This window comes from Aedes albopictus, chromosome 1 (assembly GCF_035046485.1).
Source record: "Aedes albopictus strain Foshan chromosome 1, AalbF5, whole genome shotgun sequence".
Classification (NCBI taxonomy): domain Eukaryota; kingdom Metazoa; phylum Arthropoda; class Insecta; order Diptera; family Culicidae; genus Aedes; species Aedes albopictus.
The window spans coordinates 216,555,495-216,578,103 of record NC_085136.1 but is presented as its reverse complement, the minus strand read 5'-3'; the positions used below and the strand labels follow the sequence as shown (position 1 = coordinate 216,578,103).

Here is a 22,609-nt window from a genome sequence, read left to right as displayed (position 1 = left end):
TAATTGCATCTCACTGGATTAAAAGTGACCTCCATGCAATAAAACAGAAAATATCACCATTTGAAAATCGGTGACACATTTTTTTTTATTCTAAGCAGTTTTTCAACATTTAGAAACTTCCAAACTACCAAAACTTCACAAACTTCGCAGAAATAATGACATTTTAGAGTAAAAACGCCAGCTTTTCATAACTAACGCAGTGCGTCTCGTTATTGACATTTGCGGGAATCTCTTATCTTGGTATTTAGGTATTTAGATACGTTGGTCGGTGTTTACCTACGCTGTATCATCCCATAGGTGTCAAAGAAACCGTACTTCAAGGGGTTAGGTTGCGACTTCATTCGTGTAATGTGTCCGGCAGATGTCCAACCAACCACTATTTTGTTATTTTTTTTTTCAGATTATTAATATATGTTTCCAGTTTAATTTTTTATCTGTTTCAACGAGATTTTTAGCCCTAGGCTAGTTCATATCGGGACCCACGTTGACTTCCATTCCGAAGGAAGAACACACGTTTTGCGAGTTTGTCGGGAGTGGGATTCGATCCCAGAGGTCCTCGGGATGATGACAATGATGAACAAATTATATCGGCTCAGTTATGCCCATGGGATGGGACAAACGAATAAGTAAAGAAAAATGTTCACCATCTTCCAAAAGCTCCCAGGAAAGTTTTAAGCAACAGCCAAGATAAATATTTCTATCACTTTCTCGAAAGTAGGAACCTCCCCATCAAATGATCGATCGGCTGAACTTTGATGTTCCCCAAGAACCTCTCCAACGTCTTGTAGCCGAGAATCGTAAGAGTATACTTGAGCTTCGTGTTGTCATCGAACGATGAAACCGGCAAACAATACCCCGCGCGACGACAGCATCCAGATGATGAGATGCTAAAGCAAGCATGTGGTTAAACTAGCCATGGCGTAAATTATCCAAAAACTACGCACAATCAATCGATAATAGCCCAAGCACGCGGTCGACCATTCAGTCGGTGTTGTTCCATCGATCGGCTAACGCTGAACAGGATTTTAGATAAGGAGCAGTACATCGTTCGAATCACGATAATTGGGCGATCATAAGAAATCTCCAAAATTGCATGGGTGCAACCTGAAAGGTGCAACTGTCGGTAACAGCAGGAGTGAATCCAACGTGTTGTACTCGATCAACTACGTAACGTTTATTTTCTGCCAAATCACGCTGGCTGTATGTGAATCATCGAGTTTTTTCGTAAGTGAACTTTGTTCATCTACCGAAAAAGTATCCGAAGCTGAGCTTTGCCAATCAGTGTGATTTATTACAAGCAGGTGAAGTGGAACCCGAACCCGAAATGAGCTGTGAAGTGTGCCAGAGGCAGTGGGAAATCTTTCTGGATACCTACAGACCCAATCAGCATGTGGTCTGGATTGTCGGTACAATTGTTTACACAACCGTTGTAGCAGCGATCATTTCCGGATCGTTCATGTTCATGGACATAACAGGTTTCCCGAAGCGGTTACGGAAGTACAAGCTGCAGCCGGGAACCAATGAACCGCTTACCTGGCTTCAACTGAAAAAGGTGAGTTTTGGTTAGGGGATCGCTCTTAACAGTTTTTGGCAATAGTTTTTTGAATATTTGTTGATATTACTAAACTCAATGCTATAAAATAGTACCGTAAACCGTGGTGAAATTGACCTCTCGTTATAGTAATTCCATACTAGTAACTTTGAAACGTCGTTATGATTAAAAACTTCTTACCTCATCTAGCTCATAGATGTCTAGAGTTAAATGAGGACTTTTCAGTTACAAAAAAAGAGTCAGTTTAGCATTATGTTGAAGGTTTTTCATGATGTTTCCTATATAGCTGATAGCTGGCAATAGACAATCAATTGTCACTAGGAGTAGGTTTAACCGCTCCGTGTTTAAAGTTTTTGTGGAATCTTGGTTGTATAAAGTATTGTAGCTATTCTACACATGAATCAGTATCTAAAGTTTTCAACGTAAGAGTTCCGTAATCTGCACAGATCGAAAAAAGAGTGTAAAATTCTGTGACATATGGTGCACCTGATTGGATCCAATCGAGCGTGGGATTTCACAGAAGTTTACGCGACATATCATGTAAAAGTCCTAAAATATCATGTAAACTTCCATTGTATGTCATGTATTTTAGCATGACTATGTGTGTTAACATGACATATAACACATTTTTACATTATATATCATGTACACCATCATAACAATAAGTTTACATGACTTAACTGAAGTTTACATGACGTGTAAATCTCATTATTTTTATCTGTGTGGGGGTAGTCTAGGGGGTAGTTGATCACCGTGGTGAAGTTGATTACAATGGGATCCACGTCCTTCATCCGCTAAGCACGCTACAATATAATGTTTCAATGGATAAACTTCTGACGTAAATCAGTTGTGTGAATATATTTGAAGAATTTTTAAAGGTTTTTATTCCAATTGTGTCAGATTTTACATACAAATATCGACTTTTTTTGGACGTTTATTAAAACTCGGTAAAAAGACTGTCTTTCAAAAAATCGTCTTGTCAACTCCTTGATTATCAGAAGTCTCACAAAATACTTTTATTTATTCATGGTAGGCTTATTGAACATAGGTTTGAGTTTAAATTGATGTTAACATATAAGTTCTATTTGGAAATAGCATATTTTGCATTTTTATTGTATATTTTTCGAGACTTTGCCTATCTTTAGGCGGTAAATGTGGATCATTCTGTAACTTACTAAACTTTATTTTATCTTCATCATACAAAAAACAACAGTTGTAATATTTTTTAAAACTTATGCAGATTCAGCATTATCATATTTAGTTTATTCATCAATTTTTCAATCTTAGAATGTGTCATTGATTGATCAGCTTCACCCCAGATTAATTGTTTTCAAATTTGGCTATTTGAACATTTTTTTTACAAAATGTAGCAGAATTTCGTTTACGGAACTTGATACAGATCCACTTATTACATTTTTTAAAAATAAGGAGTGTATCGTAAAGTAGTTGAAAATGTTTAAAATAGCCTCAAAAACAGGCTTGGCATTGGTCACCGTTAATACTCACTTTCAAACCGACCTGAGCATGTGTTCGTTTTCACTGCCACACAATCGCAATAGGCTCATGAAATCGCCGTACAGCGTAGTCAAGATGAAAAAACAAATTGTTTGTCGGTTGCGTTGTTACCTCGGGGACTTCAACAATCACGATTATGTTTTGAGTGACGTTCGGAGTTCTCGGCCTTTTGAATCGATGGTCATGACGGTCGCGACAGTACTGCAGTAGTGTGTGGCGCTTATTGGATTAGGTGCCTAGAATTTGGAAATGCATTCTAGACTCGATAAAGAAATGTGATAGTAAATATCATTCAATAAGTATAAAAAGAAGGCTTTCCCAAAGCTACACATTTTCGTAGTGATGAGTCCGGCTAATAAGCATGAATGGCTAATGGCGCAGTATCATAACTATCGAGGCCATAACGTCCCAGGTCTTCATGACGAAACAAGCAGATACGTCACAAAGTCCTAGGAAAAAGGAACATAGAATTCTATGACACTTCCCAATTTTTGGACATTTTTTCGCATAAAAGGCTATTCCCATTACGCCAGGCCGAGACCGTGTCGGGCCCCGGCCGTGCCCCGGGCATCGATTTCTCACATGCTATTACTATGGGGAGTTGCACATCACACCGTGCCGGGGATCGGTCGGCTAGTGAGAAGCACGCCATAGATATCGTTAGAAAGAAATCGATGACCCGGGGCACTGCCGGGGCCCGGTAGGGTCCCGGCCCGGTAAAGTGAGAAGACCGCATAAAAAGGCGTCATGAGGATCGGGAGATTTTGGCCCCGGATGATCCAGCCTCAAGCCATGCATAAGTTACATTACGCTTCGATGGGAAGGATAGAGGATTTATTCCCGATTGTTAAATATGTTGGCTATATAAACATTTTCGACCGACATTAGCAATTACGTTAGGATTCCCAATTTAGCATCCTGTACTAAAAAAATGCCCCAACTATTTAAAGTTCCACATTAGAAACCCTACATTGATTGAATATGTTGTTTTTCTCCACATTTTTATTGATTTTATGAGATCCCACAATTTCCGGCAGCACACGTTTATTTTAGGTTTGATTTATTGAAAGAAATACACGAAGTTGAAATAAATCAATTACACCGTGTGCCGAGTGCCCGACCTTTGTGATAACACGCACAGTACAAACGGTGTTACATCCTAAAAGACGTGGTGCTTGTTGGTGCAGTTTCTCTAAGCTCCACCACTTGATCCAAATCTTCAGTTAACATCAACAATTCACGGCAACTCTGGTTTATAGTCCTTTCTTGGCGTTCCAAAGCAAGTATCAATCTGCAATATTTGAGCATTTATATAAAAATATTAATTATAAAGCATACTAACTCTACAGACGGCATCAAATCAAACCTAGAATTTCAAGAAGGACAGACTCGTTCATTGACGGTCAAACGAGCGATAGTCAAGACGGGTGATGGTTGAATAACGAAAAAAGTCGTTATGGTTACCTATGGTATCTGGGTCGTGTCGATGTCCTTTGGGTAGTTGATGCATGGTTGCTACCATCGCATTCGTTGGCGACGCATCACATGGGCAAAACCCTAGCATGCTTGTGAACCTCATGACTAATGCCAAGCCTGAAAATAGTTTAATACAACTTTTAAGTAATTTTATTTTTGGAGATACTGTATAAATCCTTGAAAAAAGAAATGGCTTTAAGGATTTTCTAAAAATGTTCTTTTAACTGGGTTTTTAACCTAGATTACTGAACGCACACACACACACACACACACACCACACCGGTCAGGCTAAGGCCGGGGTGGCCTCTGCTGTACATAGTAGCCGCCTCCACTCCACTCGGTCCATGGCTGTTTGTCTCCAGTTCCGCACTCTGCGCAGGGTCCGCAGATCGTCCTCCACTTGGTCGACCCACCTAGCTCGCTGCGCTCCATGTCTTCTTGTACCGGTCGGATGACTCTCGAGAACCATTTTAGTCGGGTTGCTATCCGACATCCTGATAACGTGACCCGCCCACCGTAGCCTCCCGATTTTCGCGGTATGGACGATGGTTGGTTCTCTCAGCAGCTGATGCAGCTCGTGGTTCATTCGCCTTCTCCAAGTCCCGTCTTCCATCTGCACTCCGCCGTAGATAGTACGCAACACCTTCCGTTCGAAAACTCCAAGGGCGCGTTGGTCCTCTGCACGTAGGGTCCATGTTTCGTGCCCATAGAGGACGACCGGTCTAATCAGCGTTTTGTAGATGGTTAACTTCGTGTTACGGCGAACTTTAGTCGATCGTAGAGTTCTGCGGAGTCCAAAGTAAGCACGATTTCCTGCCACAATGCGCCTCTGAATTTCTCTGCTGGTGTCGTTGTCGGCGGTCACCAGTGAGCCCAAGTACACGAATTCTTCAACCGCCTCGATTTCATTACCGTCGATATGAATTCGGGGTGGCGGGCGCGGTGATTCCTCCCTGGAGCCCTTTGCCATCATGTACTTTGTCTTCGACACATTAATCACTAATCCGATTCGCCTGGCTTCACTCTTTAGTCGGATGTACGTTTCCGCCATCGTCTCAAATTTACGAGCAATAATATCAATATCATCGGCGAAACCAAGCAGCTGAACGGACTTCATGAAAATCGTCCCACTCGTGTTTATCCCCGCTCTTCTTATTACACCCTCCAAAGCAATGTTGAACAGCAAGCACGAAAGACCATCACCTTGCCGTAACCCTCTGCGAGATTCGAAGGGACTCGAGAGTGTCCCTGATACTTGAACTACGCACATCACTCGATCCATCGTCGCCTTGATCAATCGTATCAGTTTATCCGGGAATCCGTATTCGTGCATAATCTGCCATAGCTGTTCTCGATCGATTGTATCATATGCCGATTTGAAATCGATGAACAAGTGATGTGTGGGCACGTTGTATTCGCGGCATTTCTGCAACACGTGGCGGATGGCGAACATCTGGTCCGTTGTAGCGCGTTCACCCATAAATCCAGCCTGATATTGCCCCACGAACTCTCTTGCAATGGGTGATAGACGGCGGCATAAAATTTGAGAGAGTATCTTGTAGGCAGCGCTCAGTAGTGTGATCGCGCGGTAGTTCCCGCAATCCAACTTGTCGCCCTTTTTGTAGATGGGACACACGATACCTTCCATCCATTCCTCCGGTAATACTTCCTCCTCCCAAATCTTGGTAATGACCCAGTGTAGTGCTCTCACCAGTGCTTCTCCACCGTATTTTAGAAGCTCGCTTGGTAGTTGATCTGCTCCAGCGGCTTTGTTGTTTTTCAACTGGCCAACTTCCTCCTCAATCTCTTGAAGGTTGGGGACCGGAAGTCTTTCGTCCTGTGCACATACTCCTAGATCTGTTACCACGCCACCTTCGGTACTTGCAACGTCGCCATTGAGGTGCTCATCGTAATGCTGCCGCCACCTCTCGACCACCTCACGCTCGCTCGTGAGCGGTGACAGATTACTGAACGCATGTTTTTAAATTTTTGCACATCTCCTAAAAAATTGAAATTGCGAAAAAAGTTCGATAATGTTCGAAAATTGTTAATTTTTTTGTGCTAATATAATAAGCTCCAAAATCCTCATGATATAGGCAAATTATTTTTTTCAAGAAAAATCTCCACTGCATTTAAGCGCAATTCTTAAAAATGAAAAAAATGCCATTTTTGAGGAACCTCTTTTTTCTATGCTCCTCCAAATCATGTTTACGCAAATAAAAATACATAAAATGAAAAAAATCGCATTTTTTTTAAATAGGGTATGTTTTTTTATTTATGGACGAATAAGTTAGAGCAAAAAAAAGAATTTTATAACCTTTTAAGAAGTTCAAAGCAGAACTTTAAAGTTTGACAAAAAAAATAGTCGTTTTTTGGAGTGGACCATTTTGTAGGTATAGGAGATTTTTCTATCGAAAATATGAATTTTGAAAGTCGGTGTTGAATGATATGTTATGTGTACATAACTGTTAACAAGCATCAATATTTTCCAGATTTTTTATCGTACAAATTTTATTTCCTACAGATTTTTGAAATGTTGAAAAAACCTAACATAATTGCATTTTGTGCAGATTTTTATTTTGTGAGGTGTGTTCATTTAACCATATTTTCAATAATACTAAACATTTTCCAAATTTTTCCAAGCTGTTCTAAACTTAACTATATTTTGAAGATTTCATAGAAGAACCGGAATGAAAAGACCAACCCAGCTTCGAGATAGAGCATCCTGAACATGTTCAACTACTTTCCGATACACTCCTTATCTGTTTGTAATCAGACCCACCGCACCACCGTTCAGACTGATAAGAGCAACAATGGATGGTGTGCAGAACAGCGTATGTTTTTTTTGGTGAACTATCAAGTTCATTCGAATCTCGACGGGGACTACGACAAGATGAAGGACTTTCCTACCTACTATTCAGCATCGCCCTGGAAGGTGTTAGGCCACCGACGAACCGACGTGACAGCTAGAACAAATAAATTCAAATTTGTTATCCCCGACGCCATGATGAAAAATAGCCGAACACTACCGCCTCCTCTATAACGGTTCGCGTTGTTTTGATAGCTTGACTCCAAACCATCGTGTACTCATATAGGAAAAGGTTCGCGCCTGAGCTGATTTGACAGAAGCGTTCGCTCGCTTTGCTGGTCGACCGTTAAATTTAGGGGGACACTTTTGAAACACCACTGTCACGTCGGTTCGTCGGTGGTTAGGCGACGAGTCGGGCTCAACAGCCGGGGTACGATCTTCACGAAATCCGAATGATATGGATATTATTGCCAGAACATTTGGAACGGTGGCAGAACTGTGCACCCGCATGAAACGTGAAGCAGCAAAGGTCGGACCAATGGTGAATGTGGCTAAGACAAAGTACATGCTGGTAGGTGGGACTGAGCGAGACAGGACAAGCCTTGGCAGCGATGTTTCTATAGACGGGGATATTTTCGAGGTGGTAGAAGAATTCGTCTACCTCGGTTCCTTGCTAACAGCTGACAATAATGTAAGCCGTGAAATACGAAGGCGCATTATCAGTGCAAGTCGTGTCTACTAAGAACTCCAGAAAAAACTGCGGTCGAAAAAGATTCACCCCCGCACCAAATGTACCTTGTTCAAGACGCTAATAAGGCTGGTGATTCTCTACTGACACGAGACATGGACGATGCTCGAGGAGGACCTGCAAGCACACGGAGTTTTCGAGCGATGCGTGCTGAGGACGATCTTCGGCGGCGTGCAGGAGAACGGTGTATGGCGGAGAAGAATGAACCACGAGCTCACTGCACTCTACGGTGAACCCAACAAAATTGAATACGCTAAAGCTGAACGGATACGGTGGGCATGCCCTGTAGGGCATGTAGCAAGAATGTCGGACAACAAACAAACAACACCCTGCAAAGTTAGTGTTTGATAACCATCCGGTTGGTACAAGGAGGCGTGGAGCGCAGAGAGCACGATGGGCGGACCAGGTGGAGCGTGATCTGGCATGCGTTGGGCGTGACCGACGTTGGAGATCTGCAGCTGCAAATCGAGTGTTATGACGGCAAATGGTTGATTCAGTGTTATTTGATGTTGAACTAAATAAATGAATGAATGAAATTCACGAATAAAAAGAAATTAAAAAAAAAAAGAATGAATGGGCTAAGAAAGCAACGTCATCAGTCCATTCAAAGTCATTCAGGTATAGACCTGTGCGCCGACTTTATTTTGCTCGGCGGCGGCGTGAGGGCCATTTTTGGCCGGCGGCGGCGGCGTCATCGGCGTCACGCCGGTGGCAGCTTTCGGCGGCGGCGGCGGCGGCGTGAATCGGCGTGACCAAAATTTGAATGTCAACATTGGCGAAACAAAGAAGTTGTCTCTACGCTGTAGAATTTGTAGTTCAGTCTTTGCTTTTTCATGACCATTTATGACATGAATTATTATTATGCCAGTATACAGGATGCAGTATTTGGCCAAAAAGAAACCAATGCTCTGACATCTTGTTTGATTTATTAGTGTCAAACAGATGTTTTTTCTTGAGTTCATTTGTCAAATATTTGACCCTGAGTAATTATACCCTTACGTTTGAATAAACACCTTTTTTATTCCTGTTCGGGTCCATCACTGTGGCCAGTAATAAGACCTTTTGTGAAATTACCCGTATCCGTATTAGTGCATGTTGCATTACTCCATTGCAAATTAAGGGCAAAAATATAGATTTTGCTACAGTTTTCGTTTTGTTTTCTTAGAACCTTCAGAAGCTATCACATTTGATAATAAGGTCGCACTATTTTCAAGGAATCCTCGAATGATTTCCAAAAGAATTCCAGGAGGAGCCTTGAAGAAACTGCTGGAACAATCCCTGCAAGAACTGCTGTATGAAACCCTTAAGGAACTTTTGTTGAAATCACTGATATGTAGTTCAAGAATCTCTCTTAGAGAGATCACTGAAAAAAAAACTTATGAAGAATTCTCGAAGGAATTCCTAGAGGATTCCCCAAAAGAATTAAAGCAGGAATCCCGGAGGAATTTCAGAAGGAATCCCCAATGGAATTTAGGAGTAATCCTGGAAGGAGTTTCAGGAGGAATGCCCGTAGGAATTCCATGTGGGAACGCTGAAAGAATTCCAGAAGAAATTCCCGCAGAATTTGCATAAGGAAATCCCAAAAGAATTCCAGCACGAATTCCAAGCAAATTCCAGCAGTAATCTCCAAAGAAATCCCAACAGGAATTCCCAAAGGATTTCCAGAAAGAATCCTCGGAAGTATTCCAGTGGCAATTTCAAAGTGAATTCGAAAAAGAATCCCTTTAGGATTTCTAAGAGGAATCAACGAAAAATATCCAAGAGTAATCTCTGAAGGAATTCCAGGAGAAATCCCTGAGGGATTTCTAGGAGAAATTGCCGAAAGTATTCCAAGAGGAAACCTCGAAGGAATTCTAAGAGAAATCTCCGAAGAAATTTGAAGTGAAACCCCAAAAGGAATTCTAGGAGGAAACCTCAAAGGAATTCCAGGAGAAATCTATGGAAAAAACTCATGAGGAACCCTCGTTAAAGTCCAGGAGGAATCCCTGAAAAAAGTGCAGGAGGAATCCCCGGAGAAATTTTAGGAGGAATCCTCGAAGGAAGTTCAGGAGAAATCCTCGAAGAAATTCCAGAAGGAATGCCAGGAGAAATCCCCAAACGAAGTCCAGAAGGTATACCCGACAGAATTCCAGAAGAAATTCCTACATGAATCCCAGGGGGAACCCCTTTAAGGAATTCCGGGAGGAATCTCCGAAGGAACTCCAAGCGGAATTCTCGAAGGAGTTTCAAGAGGAAACCCCGAAGGAAGTACAGGAGGAATCCCTGAAGAAATTCCCGAAAGAACTCTGTGAAGAATTCCCGCAGGAATTCCAAGAGAAAATCCAGAAAAAATACCTGCGCGTATCTCAAAGGAATTCAAGCAGTACATCAAAGAAATTGCAAAAATCCTTAAAATAATTTCAGTGGGAATTTCAACGATGATTCAAGAAATAATCCCCGAAGAATTGTGAGGACGAACCAAAGAAAAATATACCCAAGAGGAATCTCTGAATGAATTCCGGGAGAAATTCCTAAAAAAACTAAGAGGACCGAAGGAATTCCAAGATGAATCCCCGAAAAAATTCCAGGAGAACTCAGAAAGGAGGAATCCCCGAAGGAATTCTAGGAGGACTCACCGAAGGAAACCCCGAAGAAATTCTAGGAGGAATTCCATGAGGCATCTCCGAAGAATTTGGAAGTGAAAGCTCCAAAGGAATTCCAAGAGGAAACTTTGAAGAAATTACAGGAGGAATCCCAGAAGCAACTCTAGGAAGAATCTCTGAAGGAATTCTAGGAGGAATATCCGAAGGAATTCAAGGAATAATTCTAGGAGAAATCTCCGATGAATTCTACAAATAATCTCCGAACTTCAGAAGAAATCCCCGGAGGAATTCAAGGAGGAATCCCTGAAAGAAGTCCAGGAGAAATTTCCGAAGAAATTCCCGAAGGAATCCCGAAGGAACTTAAAAAGGAATCTCCAAATTAATTCCAGGAGGAATCCCGCATAAATTTTAGAAGAAATTATCGAAAGAATTCCAGGAGGACTGCTGGAGGAATTCCATGAGGAAATATAGGAGGAATTTCCAAAGAGTTCTAAGAGAAATTATCTAAGAAATTCCAGGAGGAAACCCTGGAGAAATTTCAGGGGAACTCCACGACGGAGTATCAAATGAAAACTCTGAAAGAAATTCTGATGGAATCCTCGAAGGAATTCCAGAAGAAATCTCCAAAAGAATTTCAGGAAGATTTCCTGAAGGAACTCTATGAGAGACTCCAAATAAGTTGTACGAGAAATCCCCGGAAGAATTCCAAGAAGGAGGTTTAAGTTGTATCTTCGAAGGAAATCCAGGAGGAATCCCCAAAGGCAGTCCAGGAGGAATCCATGACGGAATATCAGGAGGAATCCTTGAAATAATTTCAGAAGGAATCCTTGAAGGAAGTCTAGGAAGAAACCCTGAAGAAAATCTAGGAAGAATCCCCGTAGGAATTCCAAGAGGAATCTTCGAAATAATTCCAGGAGGAATTTCCGAATGATTTCTTTGAAGAATCTCCAAATAAATTCCAGGAGGAATTCCCGTAGGAACTTCAGGAGAAATGCTCTAGGTAGTCCAAGAGGAACCCCTGAAGTAAATCCAAGAGGAATCCCCGAAGAAATTACTGGGCAAATTGCTGCAGTAATGCCAGGGGAAATACCCTAAAGAATTCCGGTAGCAATCTCCGAAGCATTTCCAGGTGAAATTCTTGAAGGATTTTCAGCGGAATCTCCCGAGGGAATCTTTCTGGGTAGACGGATCCCTGCAGGATTTGTAAGAGGAATTCCCGAAAGATTGTCAGGAGGAGTCCCCGAAAGAATTTCTGGAGGAATTCCAGAAGGAAATACTTGAGGAATTCTTGTAGAAACTCCATGAGAGATCCCTAAATAATATCCTGGAGATATGCCTGATTATATTCCTAAGGAAATTTTTGAAGGAACTTTAACAATATTCCCTGAAAGAACTCCTGTAAGAAATCTCTGATATAACTCCTGGTGCATTCGTAAGTCCTCCTGGAAAAATCTCAGAAAGAATCCCAAGAGCGATCCCTTGAAGAACTCATAAATGAATTCCTAAATGAACTTCTCGAGGAATCCCCTAAGGTTATCTTGTAGGATTCTGAATGAACTTCTGAAGGAATCCCTGAAGAAATTCAGGAGGAACCTCTGAAGAAACATCTTCATGAATCCCGGAAACTTCTGGAGGAATCTATGAAGAAACTCTTGGACTTATTGCTGTAAGAACTCCTGTATGAATGTCTAAAATAACTTTATAAAATAGCCGTATTCGAATTTTGTCAAGACTAGATAAGCCATTTCAAAGTTAAATTCTATCGCAGTCGAATCCAAAAATCGTTAATTGCTGTTCGACAGAACAACACTGGACGAAAAATCAGCAATATTTGAGTCCCTGAGGAAGGTACCAAATGTAACCGAAACGTCGGTGTTATCGAAAAATCGAAACGTGAATCGGTGAATTTATAAATTTATTTCCAGCGTTGAATCGGCGTGCGAAAAAAATTATAAATTCATTTGGTGATTCACATCTGTCTCATACATGTGGTAATTGCACGATTCACAATTCTATTTGATATCCTAGCGTCGGCTCAAACAATAGATTTTTTCAATTTGACCGATTGTAGTATAACAATTTTGCATGTGACCTAATTTAAGCCAAAAATTTAGTTTTTAGTTTAGTTTTAAGAAAAAATAGGTATAAACTCAGATTATAAAAACAACTGTGCTCTGAGATCGTTGATTCTATTCTTCCATCCACTGCTGTCAGATTGTTTCGTCCAACCTTCACATCTAACGATCCTTCGGCCGGTGCATGGGTGTGTCTATATCGTTCGAGGGGCTCGCGGATCGACTAGGCGCTACTAACAGTCGGACAAGATATAATAATAGCTGTATTTGAAATTTATCAAGACTGGAAAAGGCATTACAACGTAAAATTTCTAAAGGAATCCCTGCAGGAACTCCTAGACTAATGTCTAGGACCTTCTTCCTGAAAGAACTTCTAACGGAACTCTTGATGGATCTCCAGAAGGCATCTATGAATCCTCCTGAAAGAATCTCTGAAGGGACTTCTGAAAGAATACCCGAGCGAACTTCTGTTAAAATAACTTAAAGAACCTCTGAAGGAATTCCTAATGAACACTTGGAGGCATTCCTGAACCCTCCTGGAATTGCTGAGGAGATCCCTGAAGGAACTCCTGAAGAGGTCACCGAAGGAACTTCTGGAGCATTCCTTGAAAGAACTACTATACTGCATGAATCCTTGAAAATGCTCATGAATTAATCTATGAAGGGACTTCTGTAGGAATATCTGAAGGAACTCCTAGATAAATTCCCAAAAGAACTCCTGAAAGAATTTCTGAAAAATTTCCATGAGGCATACCGAAAGGAATCCCTGAAGGAATTTCAGGAGGGATTGTTGAAAAAAATCCAGGAAAGATTTCCTGAAGGAATCCTTGATGGAACTCCTGGAGTAATTTCTGAAGAACACAGAACGCCAGGAGAAACCCATTGTTGGAATTCTAGAGGAATTCCTGGGAGATCTCCTAGAGGAATCTCTGAAGAAACTCCTGGACTAATTCCTGAAGAAACTCCTGTATGTAATCCTGTAGGAATTTCCGAAGAATTCCCTGGAGAAACTCTCTGACTAATCTCTGAAGGACCACCTATTGGATCCCCTGATGAATCTTCTGGATGAATCTCGGATGTATTTCTAGGAGGAATCCCAGAAACCTCCTGAAAAAAAATCTGATCGTACTCCTGTCGAGATCTTCCTGAGAGATCTTCTGAAAAAAAAAGCAAGTTAAAACTCCAAGAGGCATCCCTGAATCTCTGAAGGAACCACTGGAGACATCTTTGAAGAAACTCCTGAAGAGATCTCTAAAGGAACTTCTGAAGAACTCTTTGATTGGAATATCAGAGAAATCTTCGAAAGAGTTTTAGTATTTTATCTCAACTTAATGTAAACAAAATTTTGTTCGTGCACTGATCACCGGCGTGAAAAATGAAAATCGGCGGCGTGACGAACATCGGCGTATGGCGCGCCGCCGATATCACGGTCGGCGTCGGCGTGGGGCAAAAAGTGTCGGCGTCGGCGGCGTGGCGCGGCGGCGCACAGGTCTATTCAGGTACTCTATGGTAATAGGCTGCCACAGCATCCCACGATTTGGTTCACGATCAATCGCACCTACTTTTTTAGTACGTCGATTACGATGAGGAACAGTAGCGGTGATAGTATACATCCTTGCCTCACTCCAGCAACGACCCGGGTGGGATCGGACAAGCCAACGTAGTGTAGTACTTTGTACGAAAATTCCCTGTACTGTGCTTCAATGAGGCCGATGATTTTCTCATGGAGACCTTTGCACCTGAAGGCTCCCCACATATTTTCGTGGGCCGTCCTGGCCGAAAGTTTTTTCGTAATCAATGAACGACAGGTAGAGAAACTCCTGGAATTTATTGATTTGCTACAAGATAATACGGAGCATGATAATATGGTCCACAAAGCATCGTCCGGAATCCTGCTTGCTGCCGTCGAAGAATTTCGTCAATCCTCTCCTGTATACGGTTAAAGGATTACTTTGCAGAAGACTTTGAGAACGATACACAGTAACATCACAGACAAACAGACGTCTCACTCTACTCACTTACCATCGTTTCCCTTTTTAACGGATTATTCAAATATTCTGTAGTTCGCAAATCGCTCGCTCAAATAGAGTTAATAAACTAGGAAGAATGTCGCTGACGTCGCCGTTGTAATATCTTTTGCTGGCGGAGATAGGGAGGGATATAAGTGTCAAAGCGAAAAAGTATGCAGTTTGACAGATAGATACCCGGCATGTTTGCGAACGAGAAGAAAGGGAACAGCATTGATTTTTATCGCATTTTGTTCCAAGTGATACGTCTGTTTGTCTGTGGTAACATGATGCCCTGTCAATTATCGCATACAGTCAGCTAAGGATTTTTTGTTATCTTCAGCTTGCATCCACTCGACCGGAAATGTCGCGGGTTACCGTATGTTGCAGAAAAACTGATGCAGAAGTTGTGCATATACTACGGAGTCAGCTTTGAGCCTCTCGGCCGATATGCGATGGACCCCTGGGGCATGCTACGGATGGCTGTTTCTATCTCCTGCACTGATGGAGCTTCGGTGTTGACACGGGTAATGCGTCGAACCCTTGGCGGATCATGCTGAGGTGTTGATGGCGTGGTCGAAAGGGTTTCCGAAGTGCTTAAACCAGCGTTTCAACTGGTCAGCCGGGTCGGTCAATAGCTGTCCAGGTGCGTTTTTCACAGGCATCGTATCATTCATCTTAGTCCCACTAAGGCGACGTGTAAAGGAGACGAATGTCGCCTAAATATGATTGTGCGATATTTGCCAGAAAACCGTTCGCCAGAAAACCATTCGCCAGAATGAAAAACGCCAGAAAGTACCATTTGCCAGAAAGTACCATTTGCCAGAAAGTACCATTTGCCAGAATACTATTTGCCCGAAAGTACCATTTGCCAGAATGTACCAATCCCCAGAATTTAATATTAAATATTAAGTTCTGGGGAATGGTACATTCTGGCAAAGGGTACTTTCGGGCAAATAGAAATTTTCTCCGTTTTCTAAGAATTAATTGAAACTAAAGATGTGATTGTGAGAATTTGGTGGATATAATTCAGTCCATTTACATAAAAAAAATGTCATAAGTTTCAATCGTTATTCAATATTTTCACTGCTAGGATGATCTCTTGGTTTGTTCCGAGAAAGGACGACTAGGGCTAGAACAACGAAAACAACAGGAAATGATTCACCGGTAGTTCTTGAGCAAAGAGAAAATCGATGAAGAGAAATCGATCATAGCAGATACGCCTGTATGATACTAAGCGCGAGACTTCGATGTAACTAGGCTATAAGTGCATATGTCCACAAATATCTGGTATGGTCAAAATACTGCTGACCGAAGTCCATTAGGCCGAATGTTCAATAGGTAGAATGGTGATCACGAATCGCAATTCAGTGATTATAGAACAGGAATTGGAACGGTTTCTTAAATTTGTTCGGTTTTCCAATAATTAGCTGATACTTATACAATATTAATATTGCCTTATTGTTTTACTGCAATCAACAATTTATGCCAAAAACTAGTCTTACGATGAAACTAGAAAGAACAGCCTATGTTCAAAAGAAGGCAAAATTCACCAGTTGAACATCAACGGTTTCGGTGCAAAAAACTATTTTTCTACAATGAAACTATTCTCTCTAGTTCAAATAGTGAATCTTTCCTTCTTCTGAACACAGGCTGTTCTTTCTAGTTTCATCTAGTCTAGTTTTTGGCATAAATTGTTGATTATATTAGAATCGTTAAGCAATATTGATATTGCGGAACAAATAGTTAAATTATTGAAAAAAAAAATAACAGATCTTAAACCCGTATATTGTTCCTATATTTAAAAGAAGGAAAGATTCATGGGTAAAATTCAGTAGCTCTAACTTCAACAATTGTTTTGACAGCATAAAAGAAGAAAACGAAAAAAAAATATGGCCATTCGGCAAAATAACTTTTTGACTCAATGACATTCGACCCAATGGCCTTCAGCCGAATGCCCTTACACCATTAATAGTAAGATTCTATAACAGTAGCCGGAGCGCCATTAGATAAGCCCAAATATGTTAAGCTCACATGTTACAATCACCGTGATAAGGGAATATATTGGTTAGAAATGGCGCACATAAACTAAGAAGTTCATCTAGAAAGAACAGCAGATGATTAAAAGAAGGAATAAACTGCTGGAAATATTAGAATCAATTTCCTCAAGAACAAGCTTTTTAGGCCATATATTCGGCCTAATGGTACATTCAAGCTTGTGATATTGGGGGTACTGGCTTTCGGGCAGTGACAGTCAGGCTAATGGTATAGGTAAAACCGTCACTTAAGTTATTATTTCTGTGTATTTTACTTGTTGCTTCTATAAGGTTTTTGTGTATGGTATTCGATTGCCTTCAGTGTGTGATCAACAATTCCGGGTAATTTTGCTGTTTGGCACCAAAATTATTATTTAAAGTGATCATGTTATTTTTATTGTCAAAAATAAGCTTTAAAATTACTATCAATTGAAAGAAGGGAATCTTTGAAAAATGTTAGTTAAGCCAAAAATTCCATATCAGTAAAAGCTGGAAAGAACATCCTACGTGTTGAAGAAAGGAAAATTCTTCTATTGATCAAATTCCATCAAAATAATATTTGATCAACCGGATCCACATCCTGATCAACTTGTCCACAAAACAAATTTGTGGAAATGTTCTAGCTGTTGTTCGCAATAAAATATTAAATAATGTAAGAGATTTAATGTATTGTAAAGTTTGAAAGGTTTGAGTTTACATCAATTTATTGTTTCAGAGTGATTTGCCCTTCTTCAAACTATAGGCTTTTCTTTAAAAGTTACTCTAAAATTATTTAATGTTTGCTCTTACATCAGTTCCAATAATTTATTTAACTTTCGCATATAAATCTGAACAAAATTAAAATTTTACATTTTTACAATCGTTAGTGTGGGCTAATCGGTCCAAAACAAATAAAAAACACGATTTATTTTTTCAATAAGAATGCTTTAAATTATCATTAGATTGCGACCACTTCTGGATTGAGAACTTCGGAAAATTTCTGGGAAATGGTACTTTCTGGAGAATGGTACATTCTGGCAAATGGTTTTCTGGGAAATGGTTCTTTCTGGCAAACGGTTTTCTGGGAAATGGTATTTTCTGGCAAATGTCATTCTGGTTAGTAGCATTCTGGCGAATGGTTTTCTGGCAAATATCGCACAATCCCTAAATATATTTGCTAACGTTCTTTTGTCCCGCTTGCATGAGCGCTCCACTTCCTTCTCGAGATCCGAATAGCGCTGACGGGCTACGGCTTTGGATACTCGTGGTTTCGCTTGCTCTTTTGCGGCTTTGGCGTTCCCTCGCTCCTCTGTTTTCCTCCAGGTCATGTGTGATCCACTGTTTTCTCTGGATTCGTAGCTCACCCAAATTATTCTTGCCGGTGTCGATGAAGACTTTCTTAATGATGCTTCATTGATTTTTCACGCTTCCTCCTTCCGGAATATCCGCAGCACGGTTCTCCAGCTCCTCGACGGAGGACCTTTTCACCACTGCGACTTCCAGTCGGCGTGTATTGACGGTGCCGGATTTTCTCCTCCTGTCGATAAATCCTTGCAATGCGCAGCCGGATCTCACCGATTAGGTGATGATGGTCGGATGCATTATTGGCGCTACGTTTGTTCCGTACATCAAACAGGCTCCGACTCCATTTCCGGCTGATGCAGATATGGTCGATTCTTTAGAACAGACGCTGTTTGAGCCGCACCTCTTTGCTGCACAGATGCTCGGGACGTAGCTTCTCAATCTAGCTGAAGTCAGAAGGACAACAGTGCCCAGGCTACAATACCAGCTTAGCACACAGTTCTTAGTTGGTGATCTTTGTCATTGATTGACCCGTGGAAGCATGATGTACGAACTTGTAAGGACTAGAACTATGTTAAACGCTCCTTTCAGACCTGCTTCATAAGTTTCACCAAGAAGCCATTTTTTGACAATATTTTTCACCTTGTACCAACATATCGACTATTTTTTGGTTTTCATTCTTCAAACAGCATGCTAGATAATCTACATTTTCGTAATTATTTTCCAGTTGCTCAAAACCGCCACCATCAACATGATTCTGGTAGGAACTCCAGCCCTGACAGTATTTCACGGAATAACTGTTGCACTGGGACGCTCCGTGGATTTGCGAACGTTGCCATCGTTGCTGGAAATACTGTACACGATTCCCATCGCCATGGTGTCCTCCGAAACGGTATTCTACTACAGCCACCGATTGCTGCATTCCAAGCTGTTGTATAAAACCGTGCACAAGAAGCATCACGAGTGGACCGCACCGGTATCGCTGGCCGCCGTCTATGCCCATCCCATTGAACACATCGTCAGCAATATGGCTCCGTTCTATGTGCCGGTCATGATCGTCCGAACGCATCTGGTAACGGCTTGGATTTGGGCAACGATAGTGCTGATGGGTACGCTGCACGATCATTCCGGGTATCATTTGCCGTACCTGTGGGGTACGCCGGATTTCCACGATTTTCACCATCAGAAGTAAGTATAGGATTATTTAGGCATGGGTATTGGGTCTCCAGCAAGACCATGTTGAGGGTGGCGGGTTCGATTCCTAGTCGGTCCAGGAACTTAGGGGCCGTACACAAATTACGTCACGCTCTTAGGGGGGAAGGGGGGGTTTTGCAGAGCGTGACGACTCATACTAAAAATTATAAGGTTCAATACAAAAAGTGTGACATAGGGGGGAGGGGGGGGGCGGTTCGAAAATGGTGGATTTTTGCGTGACATAATTTGTGTATCACCCCTTATTGTAATGTCAATTTTCTTGACGTGCTTAAGCATAGAATATCTTCGTGCCTGACACACCTGATATATACATGCAAAATGGTTATTGACAAAGGAAGCAGTGAATAGATGTCGAAGTGCTCATAAAATGCTAATCTGAGAAGCATGCTTTGTCACAGTTGGGACGTACGCCAAGTAGAGGAGAGGACTGAAAGGAAGAATAACTGAAACTCATAGGTCTTACTTACAATAACAGACAAAATACCAATAAGTTAGCCTACGAAATAATTGGTATAGTGTTGCTATCCAAGAAGTGTTGTCTTGCTTATCGGTCACACTTTGGTTAATATCACTCATGTGCACAGTTTATTATTCTACGCATTTTGGCGAACCCCGATTAACGTATAATCGTTGTGCTATCCCTATCGGAATTTGGTGAGGCATTTGTTTTCAATTTGCTATGGCTATATTTTGACCAGATTTTCTTATCAGGGAGTACACCACTTCACCTTTATGCCTATGGTTGTTTCGCTCTCAAGATAATTTACTTAACGCAGCACTGAGCGTATATTGCCCCTTAGTGTGAACTGGGTGGTGATATTGCCAACATGAGTTGTGAGGTGTGTCAACGGCAGTGGGAACGATTCTTGGATGTCTACAATCCAAATCCGACAGCGCTATGGATATTCGGTACCGTAATCTACACGGTGCTAGTGGTGACCGTTGTGTCCGGTTTATTTATGTTCATGGACTTCACTGGTCTCCCGAAAAGCTTCCGAAAATACAAGATTCAACCGGGGACCAATGAACCGTTGACCTGGGTACAATTGAAGAAGGTAGCTTTATTGAACTGTTTTTATGATGTTTTTACTACAAAGAAAGTTTACTTAATTACAGTTGTTAAAAACAGCATTTATCAATATCGTTGTGGTAGCAATACCAACGCTAGCTATGTTTCACATGATTTCGGTGAAAACGGGTCGCTTATCAGATCTTAGGAAGTTACCAACTGTCGGAGAAATTCTGTACACGATTCCCGTATCGATGTTGCTAACCGAAGTGGCATTTTACTACAGTCATCGACTGTTGCACTCCAAATATTTGTACAAAGTGATTCACAAAAAGCATCATGAATGGACCGCACCGGTGTCGTTAGCCGCTGTCTACGCACACCCCATCGAGCATATTGTCAGCAATATGGCGCCACTGTATCTAGGCATCCTGGTGACCAAGGCACACTTGATTACAATGTGGATATGGGCTACGATAGCACTTCTTGGAACATTACATGACCATTCGGGCTATCATCTGCCGTATTTGCTGGGCAGCCCAGATGTCCACGATTTCCATCATCAGAAGTAAACCAAGTTTTTAGACATAGGCATTTACATGAATCTTGAAATCTAACTTCTATTCCTCTTTCCAGGTTCAATCAATGCTACGGGGCCATCGGCATCCTCGACTGGCTTCATGGAACTGACGTTCAATTCAGGCGTCACAAGGCCAAACTGAGAGCAGCACTACAGGACTCGGATAGATAAGGCATAAGAATGTTGAACATGATTGTTTTTTTTTTCGGGAGGAAGGTTCTTGAGTGTTCAATAAAACAATTTGAACAGTTACTTGGGAAAACAAAATGCCAACAAGTGTTTAAGTTCAAGGGCAAAAACCTTCATATGAGTCTAGATGTACATGTAAATGTACAAAACCAGCGCCGAACATATAGTAGAGCACATCTTTGTCGGTTTTAGACAATGTTCCATTTCCCCGGAAGTTTAGGGTTCTTCGGTCTTTTTCAACTGCGTTCGCTTGAAACATGCCGCTGCGCTTCACACCAAATCGTAGTTTCCCACCGAGCATTTTCTACAATACTTTGTGCATAAGAAATCCGAAAGCTTTTCGATCTATCTCCTTTACGTCGACAACACGTGACCACAGAAGAGGGCTATTGGAAGAACCAGCGTCTCAGAAGGGATTTGATCATTTCAAATATGTTTTGAATTGTATATTTAAGTAGGCCATGGTGTCGACAATATGGCCTTTCGGTAAATCTGAGTAAAACATCTGTCTGGAGCGTTCTCTTCAACTCACACGGCAGCGCTCGAAGTTCTCTTTGACGTTGCGCCACTACACATTCATCTCAAACAAGAAGCATTTTCTTGCACTTACCGCACTATGCACTATGGGTACCCGGTTTACTAGAGGAAAGTCCTGTGAACTTCAGTTCAACACACACCTCCTTGTTTCCACTTGTGGTGAATCTGGACAAAGTTGTCCTGGCTCCAAGTGATCTTACAATTGCTTGTAATTTTCCATACAGGACATTTTCCACGAAATTCCTTTCCCGGGAAGAGTGGACATCTGGATATCTGGAGAGAAGTATTTCAGACAGCATTGCATGTTACGCTGATGGTTCTCTTCTCGAAGGTCGGTGTTTATTCTCGTGAGCTAAGGCTGCATCAGTCTTATTCACTTGGTAGACACTGCACCGTTTTTTCAGGCCGAAATCTTTGCTCTTATGTGCGGAGTGTAATCGACACTTCAGCAGCATGTAATGGGCAAAGTAATATATTTCTGTTCAGATAGCCAGACTGCTTTTAAAGCACTTGCTTCGGCCAACTCCAGGTCGAGGATAGTTATCGCTTGTCGAACTCAAATCGAGGAGCTGAATTCAGCAAACGCTGTTCATCTTGTATGGGTACCTGGCCATTGATTCATCGCTGGAAATGAATTGGCTGATGAGTTAGCTCGCACTGGAGCATCACATGACTCCATTGGCCCTGAGCCAGCTATTCCGATATCAAAGTGTTGGGTAAAGCTTCAGATTGACACCTGGGCTGTCACTCAGCACAAACAATATATTATACTGGAATAGTTTGGAGTCATGTCGTCAAACAAAATTGTATTGCACTGAGCCATCTCTAGGGGTGGCGAAGTATCTAACAAATCTGTCAAAGCAGAATTGCAGCATGCTGGTCAAAGCACCGACTCAGCTATCACATAGCGAATTTTCAACAAGCTGATTCATTTGCATGTGATAGCTGTGAATCCGATTATGGAACTTCGTATCATTTTATGTAATTGTCCAGTTTTTG

The 22,609-nt window shown here is 41.5% G+C and overlaps 1 protein-coding gene across 4 annotated transcripts; it reads left to right on the top strand.

Moving 5' to 3' along the window:
• Positions 1-709: 709 nt before the first annotated feature.
• On the top strand, positions 710-21,151 carry LOC109621608 (fatty acid hydroxylase domain-containing protein 2). 4 transcript variants are annotated; one of them, XM_020075684.3, is made up of 4 exons: positions 710-1,224; positions 1,299-1,552; positions 18,808-19,268; positions 20,941-21,151. In XM_020075684.3, exons 2-4 carry the CDS (start codon positions 1,325-1,327, stop codon positions 21,053-21,055), a joined length of 804 nt encoding a protein of 267 aa, XP_019931243.3. In that variant the 5' UTR covers positions 710-1,224; positions 1,299-1,324; the 3' UTR covers positions 21,056-21,151. The 4 variants fall into 4 exon arrangements, with proteins under 4 accessions (XP_019931243.3, XP_019931241.3, XP_062704344.1 ...); XM_020075682.3 differs by having other exon boundaries at positions 711-1,224; positions 1,302-1,552; XM_062848360.1 differs by having other exon boundaries at positions 711-1,552.
• The last annotated feature ends 1,458 nt before the right edge of the window (positions 21,152-22,609 follow it).

Bases quoted from the DNA above. Each gene is read 5' to 3' on its own strand.
- LOC109621608 (XM_020075684.3), top strand. From the start codon at position 1,325: ATGAGCTGTGAAGTGTGCCAGAGGCAGTGGGAAATCTTTCTGGATACC. The intron at 1,553-18,807 runs GTGAGTTTTGGT...ATTATTTTCCAG, and splicing joins CCTGGCTTCAACTGAAAAAG to TTGCTCAAAACCGCCACCAT. The intron at 19,269-20,940 runs GTAAGTATAGGA...TCCTCTTTCCAG, and splicing joins CACGATTTTCACCATCAGAA to GTTCAATCAATGCTACGGGG.